Source organism: Neopelma chrysocephalum, unplaced genomic scaffold, assembly GCF_003984885.1.
Source record: "Neopelma chrysocephalum unplaced genomic scaffold, ASM398488v2 Primary Assembly neopelma1_63, whole genome shotgun sequence".
In the NCBI taxonomy this organism is placed as follows: Eukaryota; Metazoa; Chordata; class Aves; order Passeriformes; family Pipridae; genus Neopelma; species Neopelma chrysocephalum.
In genome coordinates this window covers 14,508,136-14,523,119 of record NW_020897720.1, presented here as the reverse complement: position 1 = coordinate 14,523,119, position 14,984 = coordinate 14,508,136, and the positions used below count along the sequence as shown (strand labels likewise).

Below are 14,984 nucleotides of genomic sequence, written 5' to 3'. Positions count from 1 at the left end.
GTTGTGTTTTACACAGAGCTGACTTTGTGCTGAGCCAGCCTGGGACCTGGAAAAGTGCCGAGGGAGCGGGGCTGGCTGGCACTTGCTGTCTGTGTCAGTGTGGGGCATCTCCTGGAGGAGCTCGGCTGAGCTCGACACAACACGCGATGCTGGGCATGGGATTGATGGAGGGAACAGGCTGGAGCTCCTGCCTGGCAGGATATGGACTGTTTCACTAGAAAGAAAGGGGTGGGGGAGAGGATTGCCCAGAGAAGTTGTGGCTGCCCCATCCCTGGAAGCATTCAAGGACAGGTTGGATGGGGCTTGGAGCAACCTGGTCCAGTGGAAGGTGCCCCTGCCCCCTTAAAGATGAGCTTTAAGGTCCCTTCCCATCCAAACCATAAGCCAGTTGTCAGCCTCTATTTGTGGTCCATCAGTATTTTTGACACTATATTTTAAAGTAATTATATTGGATTCCATGTAAAAATAAGACTGGAGCCCAGTGTAACATTCCAAATACAGAAAAATATAATATTGCTGCTCTTATGGAACTGTCTGCAAAACAGGGCTGATGTGCAGCTTAGGGAAATTCCACATCCTTACTGCTCAGAACAGCCTCAGTACAGGAGGTGCTGGCCTGCAGGAGCAGCTGTGTTGAAAAGGAGGAGAGTTAAAAGTAGAAAATAATACAGTTGTTTAAAAAAACCCACCACCCCAAATTACGAACCAATGCCTTAACATTCTTTTCTAGCCTTGTTGGACCTGTTTAAAGAAAAGGAAGATTCCAGCCTGGTTCCCCTGCCTGACCCTGATGAGATCAGGCTTTGCCAGCCCTCAAAGCAAATCCTCTGCAGAAATGATGAACTTTTCCTCCACAGAACTTTCCCTCCACTTTCCGGAAAGTCCATTAACATCGAGTTTACTGTACCCTTAAATAAAACATTAAAAACTCTCCCTCAGCAATCCTCCCTGCAGGAAAGAAGCAAACTCCTCTCCAGGTAACTCTCCACCCCCTGCTCTGCCGGGACTGCAGGAGGTGAAGTGCAAGCTGGGCTCACACCCTCTCCTCATCCGAGAGGAACTGGGCAGTGGATGGCACAGGGAATGTGTCCACTGAGCTGGGAATTGGAGTTACACTTGTGGAAATGCCAGTGCTCTGACCTTTGCAAATTGGGGTGGGCTGCTCCTTTGATTTAGTGCTTGTCTTGCTTCCGAGGCGCAGCTGGTTCTGTGCCCTCGCTGTGCTCGCTGCCTTCATCTGATGGCTTTGGACAAGTGTCAAAGACACCCCACACTGCCAAGGGTTAGTGCTGAAGTGCTTAATTAAACAAGTCTCTGGGCCGTGGCAATTTGCATGGTAGAAGCACCACAGCAGGGCTCTTTTTTTTTTTTTTTTTATTTCTTCTAAAGTTAGCATTGGGAACTGGTTAAAAAAATAATGTCAGATTTTGTTGGGGTTTTTTGTTTGTTTGTTTGTGCTTTGTGGGTTTTTTGGGTTTTTTTATTATTTTTTTTTTATTTGGTTTGGTTTGGGTTTTTCTGTTTTGGTTTCTTTTTGTTTGTTGTGGTTTTTAGGGTTTTGGGTTGTTTAGGTTTTTTTATTCTTTTTTTGTTTGATTTTTTGGTTTGGTTTGGTTTCGGGGGTTTTTTTTGTCCTGCTTTTTGTTCTCAACTACAAGCATTTGGAAAATACGACCCACAACCCCCCATTTTTTAACTAAACTCAAGATGAGACACGCAAGAGCCTTTGACTTTTGTACCATTGAGTTTTTGCCTTTTTTTTTCAGGAATTTCGGGAATAAGGGACAAATAAAAGCACAAGGAAAAACATCCAAAGGTAAACAGAGCTTCTTGAGTAGCCAGTCACATCTGTGAGGACTGTAAGTCACCTGAGCATCCTGTGTCAAAGTGTGAGGGTCATTACCAGCAGTGGTACATCTTCCCCCTGGGCTGCCTGGTGATGACCTTTTGCTGCCAGTGAACATGGGCATTAATTCAGCTGGTGCAGAGAGATTGGGCCAAGAACATAACAAGTTGCTCTGGTCGTGCCCAAACCATCCTGCTCTGCCTGCACAGGCTGTAAATCCCACCCTGGGCTGTAAATCCCACTGCTGGGCCACTGGGGCTTTCACCACCGAGGGTGTTTTGGCAAATGCACGAGGCTGGGCTGCACAGCCAGCTCACACTGCATGGGGTAAACAAATAAATCCATCATGTCAGGTCTGTATTTGCAGCCCCCTTCACTAGATGGCCCCAGCCCAGGCTCAGCTCAGCCCCCATCACTCATGCATGACCTCCCAGGCAGCACCTTTGTGTTTTTGGGGCATCCTGGTTCCCAGCAGACGTGAGCAGAGTGAGATTCCTGCTGCCTGGCACTCTTCTCTTTTCAGGCTCATTAAAAAAAATCCTTATGGCCTTGCTATTTTATTCTTTTAGAAATCAGTGTTAAAAACAAACCCCAGGTTAGAGAAGGGTGACATTTCAGGTGTGTTTTTCCTCCACTGGCAGAGGGGAACACTCCATTCCCAGGCTTGCTGTGCTTGGCTGGGACTCGTCCAGCTGGGGGGGATCAGCTCTGGCGTGCAAGCAGCACCACTGGAAGAGGTGAATAAAACACTGTTTACCATAACCCAACTGCACTGTGGGGGGTTTGGTTGGTTTTATTTTTTTTGGTGAGCCCATAAGATGTGCAGAGCAGTGAGTCCGGCAATCAGGGCAGGTTTTGGATGGGTCCTGGGATTTCACTGAGGGGTTGTCCCTGTTTCCTGAGGGATGTTCACTTAAAACAAAGCCCTGAATGGGGAGGGACAAAGGAGGTTTTTTAGGGAAAAAAATACAGAGGCATGAGGGCATGCCCATATCTGTTAGGAATAACCAGGTTATTGCACAAGTCTCCCCCAGCCTCCGTCCCTGTGTTCCTGTTCATTTTGTTGACCTGCTGTAGGGTCAGACAGGGAATTAGCCATTATCTCCTCACAGAATTGAGATCTTGACCTTTCCATCCGTTTTACACAGCACCCAGCACGCTACCAGGCACTCTGGTAATTAAGGCCTAATCACGGTATAAATCAAGTAAATAAGTACCTGTCAACAGGTCGTCAGGACTGGTGTTCCTCCTGGGCAGAGCTGTGTTCGTGGAGGTCAGTGCAGCCCAAATCCTTCCAGGCAAGAGTGTTTTTCAACAGCCCTTTCATGAAGCCCCTTTTGCAGGGGGAAACCAAACCACCCTGCCATTCCCATCTCCCACCCATCCTGCAGGCAAGTCCACCAAAATATTTGGGGACTTCTGTTGATTTTTTTCAGTGGTAAAAAAAAAATAATTAAATCCAAGTATTTAATGATAAGAATATGTTAATTGTCACAGATTCCAAATTAAGTAAATTGTGAGGGGTTCTTTCCAAATTAAAAGTGGATGGTTTCTAAACAGGCACTGCAATGGTAAAATGTTCTGTAAAAATTCTCACCTGTTCACAAAGTGAAAATATTGAGGGAAATACTAAGACAAAACACTATTTCTATCATACAATGATAAATGTTAAATGCATCTGATCCTGGCATTGGAGTCCTCCTGGCAACCAAGGACTATTTTTCCCATGATCCTGGTGTCAGAACACCCTACTGACACGAGTGTATAGGATAATGAAAAGGTCATTAATTCAATTTAGATTAATTTCAATAAATCACCATGATTAATTAATAATTTATTAACTAGGAATTAAGTGTGAATTGGTAGAGAACACAAAGGGAGTAGGAAAGAAACTGCCCACAAGGAAATGCAGTCTCTTTTTGACAGAGTTGAAAGGCAAAAATGAGTTGAAACATTTTTTTGAATATATATAAAATTTCTGTGTCATTAAAAAAAAATAAAATCAGAGTAACAAATGTGCAGCACTTTAATGTCAGATTTGACTGTCATTGGAACTGTTCACAAGTAGTGTGGACAATCTAAGTTGTACTTCATTTTCTAAGGATGATATATAACCATTAGGATAATTTAGAAAAACACATCACCAGAACTTGGGCTGAAGAGGGAAGAAAGGGAACATCTTTGGAAGGTCCAAGTGGGATTTTTCAAGTGAACGCTATTCCAATATTTTGAGACAAACAGGGAGAAGTGAGGTCTGTTACACATCTTTCACAGCCTATATATAAACCAGCCTCAAGAATATTTACCTGAACAGATATATACAGATTTTTTTTGTTTTAAATATTCTTAAAAAAGTAATATTTGCTTGATCTATGACACAATGAACGTCTCTACAGGGAAAACGTACCGTAGGCATAACAAAATACTCAAGAAGTCATAAAAGGTAACACGAGAGCAGTGTTTGGCCTTGGTAAAACACATTTAGGATGGCTGCAATGGATGGATACAGCTTTGTTCAAGAAAGGAGTTGTGCATATTTAAAGGTACTTACAAAGCTGGTCTTCTCCTTTCCTTGACATGGGTACGTTTCCTGATGGGATGAGTAGAAAATCATGGACACCATGCATTGCTAAAGGAGGGCTATGCCCATCTGTCTCACATGTCTGTGTTGCAATGATGGAAGAGTCTCTTCTAACCCCTATGGCTCATAAGTGAGAGAGATGTAGCATTCAGCCTGTGGGAGTTGAAGGGCAATTTCAAGGACTCCATGTTTAATGAATTCATAGGATTCAGCTCCCCTTCTTCGTCTGTCAGAACAGATTTTTTTATATTCTCTATAGAACTGAAATGGTTTAAAACACTTCAGGTCTACAGCCATGCTAAAATGCTGCTCTTCTGGTAAAGTTTAACATTTAAAGCAAAGATTACCAGTGTTAAGCATCCTTCTTGCTTAAAATCCCTCTGTGTGCGGAGTGAAATGGGTGACTTTAAGCATCTGTGGAGGAAAATAATTACCACACCACTACCTATCACAGGACGTGTTCAGCAGCAGCTTTTGTACAAACTCTGGGCAACAAGGTCACTGGCAAAATGAGCTGGGTCTTTCCAAAGGCTCCAAAGCTTCCAAAATTTACCTTCAGAGAGTTTTCACCCACCTCAAGACCACATTTTCCAAGTGGCACACGGGATACAACCTCTCTGATGGCTCTGCTGCTCACCCGGCTCCGCGAGCCACAGCTGCTCTTGCCCTCATTCCCTCACGGTGATGGATGGAGAAAGTTACAAAAATGCAACTGGAAAAGTTTTTATATCTTCCCAGTGTGCAAATGGCCGGGTGTTTTTATGGGAACTCAACTGAAATTTCTCAATGCCAGCTGTTGCATTCTTGGATGATTCAGCCGCTTTTACATGAATGTCTTTGCTCATAACTAAAAGATAATTGACTATAAACAAGTGTTCTATAAACATGAAGGGGAAAAAAAAATCACAAAGAAGAATTGTTTCCTGGTTTTTCTGAAAAGAAATAGGCAATTAAGGCTATGACTAGAAAATGAGTGAGGTTTCTATTAAAATAATGTCTGTCATTTTAACTGCTATTTTATGAAGAACCAAGTGGCTTCAGTGCTACTAAATATTTAATAAGAGAAACCAATGATGTCTAGAAGTGTTGCTGTCTCCTATGGGAATAACTGTAACTAATTCTCTGCCCCCAAAAGAGCAGATTTTGCATATTGTGCCCAAACTGACAGCACTGCCAGCTGCTGAAAGACCAATGCCACCTTCTCAACAAAATTGTTTACGAATTCTGACCCCTCCCCGCCTCAGTGTTTCCTGGCTTTTACCCAGGCTTGGATGGGTAATGGCCTGGATATTTCATGGCAAATTTCTCAAACACAATCACACAAACACGCACTGGAAGAGGGGGGACTCATCCCACTGCCTTCAGTAGGACCAAGAGCAAAATGAAGTGCGGAAGCGAGCGAGCTGACAGTTCCTATTTCTGTGATGCCTCCTTCTGAAACCACATCTGCGAATCCTCCCAAAGCCATCCTGCAGAGGAAACCCATCAGCTTCCATTAAATTGCTCTCCCAGGTTTCTCTGGGTTGGAAACTGCTCTGATGCTTAGCTCCCCCCATCATCCAAAGGGGAATATTCACTGCAGTCCTCTCTGCTGCAGCCTCCCCAGTGCAGCCAATGGGCAAGGGATGCAGGGAAGAAAACTGATGGCTTGGACATGACACAAAAGCTTCCTCAGTATGGAAAGTCAAAACCTGTTTTGTTCAACAGAATCACTAGGTTTCGTGGCTTATACGATATCTCAGTGGAGATATTATTTGTTTCCCAGCATTTTTCTCGTAACCACAAATCATACCCACAAATAAAAAATATCCCTTCAAAACCACTTCCTATTAGCAGAGCATACCTTATATTATAAAACTTGCAAGTAGACCAGTGTTGTACCATGAAGCCTATACAGGGTTTTTTTTGTTTTTTTCTTTTTGTTTTTCCCAGTGTAAAAATATACAACGCTACTGCTCATTTGTCGCAGTGTGAAGGTCCAACTGGTCCTTGCCTGCTGAAGGCTCCACCTCTACTGCCCTTTCATACCTCCCCGACCCAGACCACTGTGTTACCCCTCCTTACACCCGACACCTCACAGCGTAACGTGTTTTGCCTCCCGTTTATAACAAACAACGAATCTTTAGCTGGTGTAATGAGATACTGTCCAAATAATCCACTGTCTTTCATAATTCTGTTGTAGCTGCTCCAGGGCCAGTCTTTGGACGCGATAGGGTCCTTTAAGTTCTTCAGTACGTTCATTTTCCCCGTCGACAGCTCCACAAAGAGCACATCGGTTTGCAAGTGTGAAGCGGCGTACACATAGTACTGATTGCCTTGGGTGAAGGAGGGCTGGAACGTCAGATCGGACACGCGCGTGTTCGTCTGTAAGTCATGGACCAGCCGGATCTCCCCCCGCACCGTCAGGGCCTGCACCGTGATCCTGCCGCCGTCCCCGTCGGCGCTCACCAGGTACCGCCCGTCGGGGGACACGTGCGGGGAGCCCGACACGGCGCCGTTGGGGCCCACGACGGCGTCGGTGACGCTGTCCAGGACGAGCTGCGGGGACGCGGTGCCCGCGCGGCCCCGCCGGCACTGGATGAAGTAGTGGCCGCCCAGGTGGGTGTAGGCCATGGCCTGTGGGGAGCAGCCCCGCGCCCGCAGGCTGATGGTCTTGATGTGGGTCACGGTCTCCAGGTCGATCTTGTGAACCGCCGGCTTCGATCTGTTAAAAACGAAGCCGAACCTGCAACGGGAAACGAGACACTGAGGTCACCTCTGGAGACACGGGGACACGCTGGAGCAAAGAGGGAGGTCAGCAGAACTAGGAAACTCCATCCTGTGGAATAATGCCGGGTCTTTTCTGTATTTTAGTGCTTCTAAAACATCCTAAAAGGAGGGATATATCATATTTCAGTTCAAATCCGCAACCTGATCCTGGAAGTCTGAATATGTGCTCGGGCATTTGACTCTCCAAGAGCTGAAATCAATCTGCTCTGCCCCTCAGCCTTGCCAGCTCCTGCACTGTCCCCAGGCACCACCGGTACCAAACACGCATCACAGCTCCCCTCTGCTGCTGTCATTTAAGAGATGAGGTTAGCCATGCTCTTCATTTGGTGGTTATACATTATATCATATATCATTATATCATATATTTATGATATGATATTATATTTATATATTATATTATACTATATTATATATAGTTGCTCTCTGGCCCCAGTCTGGCAGCAATATGCTTTATTTTGAATGTTTTTCTATTTGGGGGTTGAAGGCATGAATATATATTGAATTACATCACTGTAGACCTCAGACAGATTAAATACAAACCTGGTCAACAGTAGCCTACAGAATACCCAAACCTTGGCATCATTCCTATCCCAATAGAAAAACATTCAAAATAAAGCATATTGCTGCCAGGTTGGGGCCAGAGAGCAACTACATATAATATCATATAGTATAATATATAAATATAATATATAAATATAATATCATATCCCCGGTGGTGCCTGGGGACAGTGCAGGAGCTGGCAAGGCTGAGGGGCAGAGCAGATTGTGTTAAACACCACCCCTGGCAGCCCAGGGAAGGTGTAAAACATTTCTTGAGGAACATAACCAGGGTGCCCTGAAGATAAGGGGTCTTGATTTTCTGTCTCAAGACAGGGCAGAAAACAGAGAGCAGAGAGAATAAATGTTCTGTAAAAGATATATGCTGCAGCAGATCTGACCTTTGCTGAAGACAAGAAAAGGTCAGGAATAGCCAGGAAAGGTTTCTGCTTAATTTGAGAGAGAGAGCCCATAGAAACAGCCTGTTTGTGTTCCTGGGATTCACAGGTCACTGGCACTGCCTTACAAAAACTAATTTTACATTGAGCATCTTTTCATCCATTCAATGCAGACAGAAGGAAATGAAGTGAGTGCTTAGTGTTGTATCTCTTCCCCAAAAGATGTAAAATTGCCTTGTGAAATGTGGAGGACGACGTGCTTGCGTGCAGACAATATATATTTTGCTTGAAACACTGGGTTTGTTTCTTTATTCTTAATCCATCTGTCAGTGAGACACTCAGCAATGATTTCACTTCTGAGGAACGAGCCAACACAGTGAATGATCCCATGAAAATCACTGGGCTAAGCCTTTCATTTCCCCATTATACTCCCATCCATTAGAGACTTCACAAAATATCTGCAGTGGAGAGCTGTAGCACACTGTGTGTGGGGAAATTGGATATGACACTTGTATTTCTCCTGGATGAGTGCATTTTAAGTACACTTTAAAAAGTGCTTTCCCTCACAGCATTTTTTTTTCCCCAAGACTTCCTTAATACTTGGCCGAACGCCTGAAGAAGTTAAGAAATGGTTCTTATCATAAACTTTCATTTAAAGAAGTGGGTCAGGATGTATTTTATGTGCCCACAGCTGCAGAAGAGGCACAGCCCTTGCATGAAATCCGTGATCTGAAATCTCAAAGCAAAACTTGCACTTGGAGAGTTTTCAATAGACAACAAGCTACCCTGGGAACCAATAAAAACGGATACATTTCTAGATATCCATCTGAAATAAGAGGCAGCTGAAATACATATGCAGGAATATTTGCATACAAATATTTTTTGGCTCGTAGAAGAGACTGCTTAAATATTCACCTTCCTGGGAAATGCTGGTATTGCCATTCATTGTTTCTGAGTGGAGAGTTTAGAACATGATCTCAATGAGTCTCATTAGACTGCAAGCAATTATTTTTCTGGGCTGAGGGTGAGTGAGAATGGACAAAGATCTGGCTCTGAACAAATGCAACAGGAAATCAGGCACAGCATTTGCAGCTTTGCACACGGGAAACTATAGACAAGAACCTACATTTAATATTTCTTATGGAAGATCATCTGTATACAGCCAACTAATCACACTGAAGCCAAAGGACAATTAAACAAACACACAAATAAAGCATAACTGCTGCACTTTCCTGCCTTTGAACCCAATCCTCACCTTCTCAGCTCAGGCTTTAACATTCAGCAGAGTCATTTACCTCCTGGCACTACTATTAGTCACAATGAAATTTTGAGGGAAAACTGGAAAAATGAAGTAGAGAGAAATTACAAGTGACAGCCATGAGCTATGTATCATTATTTTGTGTTTCTGGAAGTAAAGTTATTTATTTTGGAACAGATTCAATATATAATCATTTAAGTGTGACCCCCCCCTCTCCCAGTGTTCCCTGCAGGAAACCTAAGATTAATGTAAGGAGTTATATTATGGTTTTTTGAGAGTTTTGCTTAGTTAAACTATATAGGAGACAGAAGATGGTTAAAGAGTTGTTATGTTGTAACATGGAAGGAACAGTATGAATTGCTGTGCAGTTATCATCAATTCTGATAATGTTAATGGGAGGCTTCCTGTGCCTGCTGGGAAGCAGCCAGTATTACTCCAAGTTATTAGTATGTTAGTTACACAACCTCATTAACCACTACATCACATTAACATTCAGAACTGATGGTTCATGGAGGTTTATTTTGTTAATGTGCAGTGCACACCATTTCTCTGCTCAAACCACACACCCCACACAGAGATCCAAGTTGGAAACACGTGGAAGAACCTTATGCTTCAGGCAGAGTACACTTTTACCACTTCAAGCAATAAATCCTTGACATAGGTTTCTGCCCAGATCCATAAAATGGTTTGGAGGAAAGAAAAGGTGATTTTTGGGCCATCAAACCCCTGGCACAAGCAAGCCAGGACAGATGTCATAAGCTGCAAGGAGGGATGGCTGACCAAGGCGAGTGCATTGAATGTCTGTGCCAAGGTCTAAGAGAAATCCAGGCTTGTCTCTTGCTGTTTTATTGATTAGCTGAATAACTACTGGCAATTTGCTCAACCATTTCTCCATTTCACATGTGAAAATGGGAATAAAAGCAGCCAGCTTCCTCCCAGATTCACTCATTCATCCATCCACTCATTCATACTCGTAAAGTGCTCTGAGGTTATGAGAAGGGAGGAGCATGGTCACCGTTACTGTTCATTAAGATAACTTCTTACCTGACGTGATTAATAATAAGATTTGTAGGTGGTATAAAAAAATCCTCCACTCCTTGGAAGGGCGTGCGGATCACCCGCGGCTCCTCCCCCGCACTCGCCTCCGGGATCACCTACAACAAACACACCAGGCTGAGCACGGCAGGAGCAGGGAGCAAAGCAGAAAGGTAAACACAGATTACACACAGGCACGGGGCCCAGTGGCTCTTCCCAGGCTTTAACTGATTAATGACTTCAAAACACTGTTTGGTGTAGATGTCTCGAAAAGTTGTGCTAATAAATAGTATTTGAGGCTTGACATTTATAAGGTAAGTACACAACTTGACTTTCCTAAGTGGTTTACATCTTGAGAAAGAGCAGTCGTGCAGGAGCTGAAGCAGTATGACAACACTAGGACCATAATAATTCATCCCTCACTGTCTAAAGTAAACACCTATTTCATGGTCATATTTATTAATCTCACTTAAATGCACAGCGATAATTTACCAGCTTGAAGGATCAAACACTAACTCACAGCAGCTAATTATCACTTTGAAGGAGAAAAACTGTTCATCCACCTATAGCAACATGTAAAGCTCAGGGAGGAGCAGAGAAGGGCCCTTTAGCTGCCCCCTGGTCCTGTGCTCCAGCACAGGACACATCTCCACGGCCAGGGGAACTCGGCTCCTCCACTGCTCTGGAAAGGAGAACCTTTCAATAATTAAAATGTTAAATACTCAAATTGATTGCTGGGTTCAAGATGATTTTAGTCCATTTGTTAGGACCTTCTGCTGCTCTAATGTGCAACAGTCGTAGCTTTGAATTTATAGCTACATAATTCATTAAAGAGATGCTAAATCCCTAAAAGGTTTAGTTCAGACAGCTGTTCTGGTCATGCCATTTAGATTTCTTCCAATTAGATTGCTCAAGAAGGATGTCCACCCTTGCATAGTGCTTTCAAGAGGCCAGACATTTGCTTACCACAAGCCAGTAATGGCTAAACAACAGCACCCCATTAATTGGTTGCATGGGCAGCTTGATAAATCCCTGACTTACAGAGCACGAGTGGAAATTTAAATCAACCTCTGCAGCAGCATCTTTGTTAACAAAAGATGTTTTATTGCATGTCTGTAAGTAACCACTGCAGGTTTTAAGGAGGAACTTTGCTAAATTAGTCACTGCCCACCTTTTGGGAAAGGAGGTCAGAAAAAAAGAAAGGATGTGCTGATGCTGATGCTAATCTCACCTCTTTGTGTGTAACTGCACTTCATAAAGATAACAGAAAGGACTATCTGAGAGCTGGAGCCTTCTAACAAGTTTCCAACTGAGCAGGTGGTGTGTTCTTCTTAATAATGACATGCTTGTGCCATCTCTACTTTAATTACAGAAACCTCTCACAGCTGGATGGAAGAAATTAAGTCAGAAAGGGTAAAGAGAGCCCATTTTGTCCCCTTATACCCTATACAGGAAACTGCTCATCCCCTGGTGAGATGACCTGGTGGCACTGCCTTGGAAACCCTCATTTATTCGCCCCCTTTCTGGTTTTGGTGTCTTCCAGAAATCACCCATGATGGAGTAGCTGTTTCAGTTTTTATTATGGACAGTCTGAAGTTGTTATCTTGGATGGAGCACGTGGCTGCGGGGATGGCTCATCCCATCTTCACAGAGCAGCATCTCCAGTGAAGCCCTGGGCAACCCCAGAACTAACGTAGACTCCAGGTTTGTAGGTTTTCAGGTCAGAAAGCACAGACACTTTTCTTCTCTGCCTCCTGGGGAGTGCTTTAATGCAGACTTACCAGCACACATTTCTGGCAGGAGTATTCACATGACACCTGTATTTCCAGAAAGGCTGGGCAGCAAGGGCCAGAAAACAACTACTAGAGAAGGGTTGTCTGGATGGATCAAATCAGCTCTGGTGTCAACTCTGTCATATAACACACAGCAGCAGCAAAACACCCAATTAGATGACTGCTCTCCATGTGTCTGTACTGTCAATGGAAGAGTGAATCTGTCAGTGTAATCCAGAAGCAGAAGCTAATTTAGTTGTCCAAATTCATGTGCAGTGCTGTGTCCCAGTATCACTGTGGGTTTGATGGTGCTGAGCGTGGAGGAGCTCCAGGGACCTGGCTGGCACCCCTCCAGTGGAGTCACTGACACCCAGTGACAGAATTTGTCCCTGAGGTTTTGCTTTTGCTGTTTATGGTTTTTTTCATGCCCTAGAGAGCTCCTTTTTTTTTTTTTAATTTTACTGCGAGAGATCCATAGAATCACAGAATCACTGAGGTTGGAAAAACTCTCTAATACCATCGAGTCCAACTATTCTCCCAGCACTGCCAAGGCCACCACTAAACCATGTCCCCAGGTGCCACATCTTCAATTCCTCCAGGGACAGTGACTGCACCGCTGTCCTGGGCAGCTGTGCCAGGGCTGGACAACCCTTTCAGTGACAAAATTTCTGCTAAAATCCAACCTCAACCACCCCTGGCACAAACTGGGGCTGTTTCCTCTCCTCCTGTCCCTTGTTCCCTGGGAGCAGAGCCCGACCCCCCCCCGGCTCCCCCCTCCTGTCAGGGGGTTGCAGAGCCAGAAGGTCCCCCCTGAGCCTCCTTTTCTCCAGGCTGAGCCCCCCCAGCTCCCTCAGCTGCTCCTGCTGCTCCAGCCCCTTCCCAGCTCTGTTCCCTTCCCTGGACACGCTCCAGCCCCTCAGTGTCTGTCTTGGAGTGCGGGGCCCAGAACTGACCTCAGGATTTGAGGTGTCTCAGCAGTGCTGTGGAGCACAGCAGGCTTGTCCTGCTCTTATCCAGCTGCCAGCCCTTGCTGTATGACTTTATGGCACTTGGCTCTGCCACCAGCCTGAAAACAAACCAGAGCCCTGCTGCCAGCCTGCGGCACAGTCATTGCTCAGAAACAAATTAAACAGCAGGAAAAATATGTGAGGATGGACAGAGGAGGGCTCAATAAAACACACTGGATATGCAAACAAAACAGCAGCTTTATATCCAGATCATTAAATGCTGTTAATTACCTGCAACCCACCAGTCACCAACGTGCTACCAGTGCTGCTGAGCCCAGGAAGAACAAAGGCTCCGGCAGGTCAGGACTCACCTGCAGTGTGGTTGAGGATTTCCTCATGTCCCCCCAGCTGAGCACCCACACTTGGTCGTGGGACTTGTCATAATGCAATTTGGTTGGTAATGGATCCACATCCAAGGACTTAAAAAAACCCAGAGACAGTTATTTACACAGTGGCCCAAAGGCCCATGACAAACATGACATCAGTTCACTGCAGGCATCCCATGCCCCCTGGGACACTCCCTGTGCAGCTCTGCCCTCAGAGCAGCTGGGGGATCAGCAGCAGCACAAACATTTGGCTGTGTGCTGCCATTTCCTGGGTAGACATCACTCCATCTTAAGCTGTTACTTAGAGCCAGTAGATCAGGGGCCAATTTGTGCTTAAACTGTACCCACAGCAGCTCATTCTTCCCAACCTGCTGATGACCCAGCACAGGCAGCTAAGCCAGAAATTCATCCCAGCATTATTTTACCAGACTCACAGCAAGCCTGGCTGCAGATGCAGCCCTGAGACTATGAACTCCAACCCCCAGAGGAGTCTTTTCCTGTCAGGTTACAGAACAAAGAATGACAGTGTGACCCCAGTGGTGAAAGCAACACAGGTCCAGCTTTTTAGTAATGTCAGGAGATCCACTGGGCAAAGAGCTAATTTTTTTGTCCTGTATTGAGTCTTTTGCCATCAGTGAATAACACATTCAGTTGTAAGTACCTGTATGGCTTTCTGAGTCTGGATATCAATTATCAGGACTCTGTTCTGCTTAGGCTGTGTCACATAAATGTACTTGTCTCTGACATTGACTGCTGAAGCCCAGAGGCAGGACTGAGTGTCTTCACCTTCCACTCTAGGACAGATCTCCTCCTGAGGGAAAAGAAAAAAAAAGAAAAGATTTAATTCCTACAAGTTCAGGGCCTGGAGCAGCAAGAAGCTTAGATTGAAAACCATTGGAAAAAAATCCCTGGGGATTCTGATAGGATGGTATTTTCCCCCTTTCTTCCCTGGAAAACATGAAATAATTAATTTATCATGTACCACACTGCAGCCTGGCTCTGTACAGTGACATTAAACAGCTGGACCTCCTGCAAACGTATATTGAATTTAAATAACCACACAGCCCATGGATCGATCTTTTGAAGAGCACTGAGGTTCATCAAGGCTTGCAGTGCTGTCAGCATTTATTAGCAACAGAAATATCACTCTGTGCTTTGAAAAAGCAGGGATTTACATTAACTGAATCACTGCTTCATATTTTTTCATAAAGTCTTCATTTTCTGTGCAGGAGAGCATGCTCTAAAACACTTCTGCTCAGGGAAACAGCAGCAAAACAGGCAGGATCCTACAGCACCAGAAACTTCCCCTGTTCAAAAGGAACCAAAACCTGCTGCTTTGGACCAAATCCTGTTCACAGTTGCCTGATGCTATATTTTGTCTCTGATCCTCCAGTCACTCAGTCCTGTGGAGAAGAGAAGAGAAGAGAAGAGAAGAGAAGAGAAGAGAAGAGAAGA

At 44.7% G+C, this 14,984-nt stretch overlaps 1 protein-coding gene across 4 annotated transcripts in view; it reads right to left on the bottom strand.

The window, feature by feature from the left end:
* Positions 1-3,663: 3,663 nt before the first annotated feature.
* FSTL4 (follistatin like 4) overlaps positions 3,664-14,984 on the bottom strand; it is a 199,137-nt gene continuing 187,816 nt past the window's right edge. For 3 of the 4 annotated variants that reach the window (XM_027682757.1, XM_027682758.1, XM_027682760.1), the window contains 4 exons: positions 14,191-14,340; positions 13,515-13,622; positions 10,434-10,543; positions 3,664-7,152 (listed from right to left, as the gene is read on the bottom strand). In XM_027682757.1, coding sequence (XP_027538558.1) covers positions 6,450-7,152; positions 10,434-10,543; positions 13,515-13,622; positions 14,191-14,340 — 1,071 coding nt within the window. In that variant the 3' untranslated portion in view covers positions 3,664-6,449. The remainder of the gene's footprint in view (positions 7,153-10,433; positions 10,544-13,514; positions 13,623-14,190; positions 14,341-14,984) is intronic. The other variant, XM_027682759.1, reaches the window with a different exon arrangement.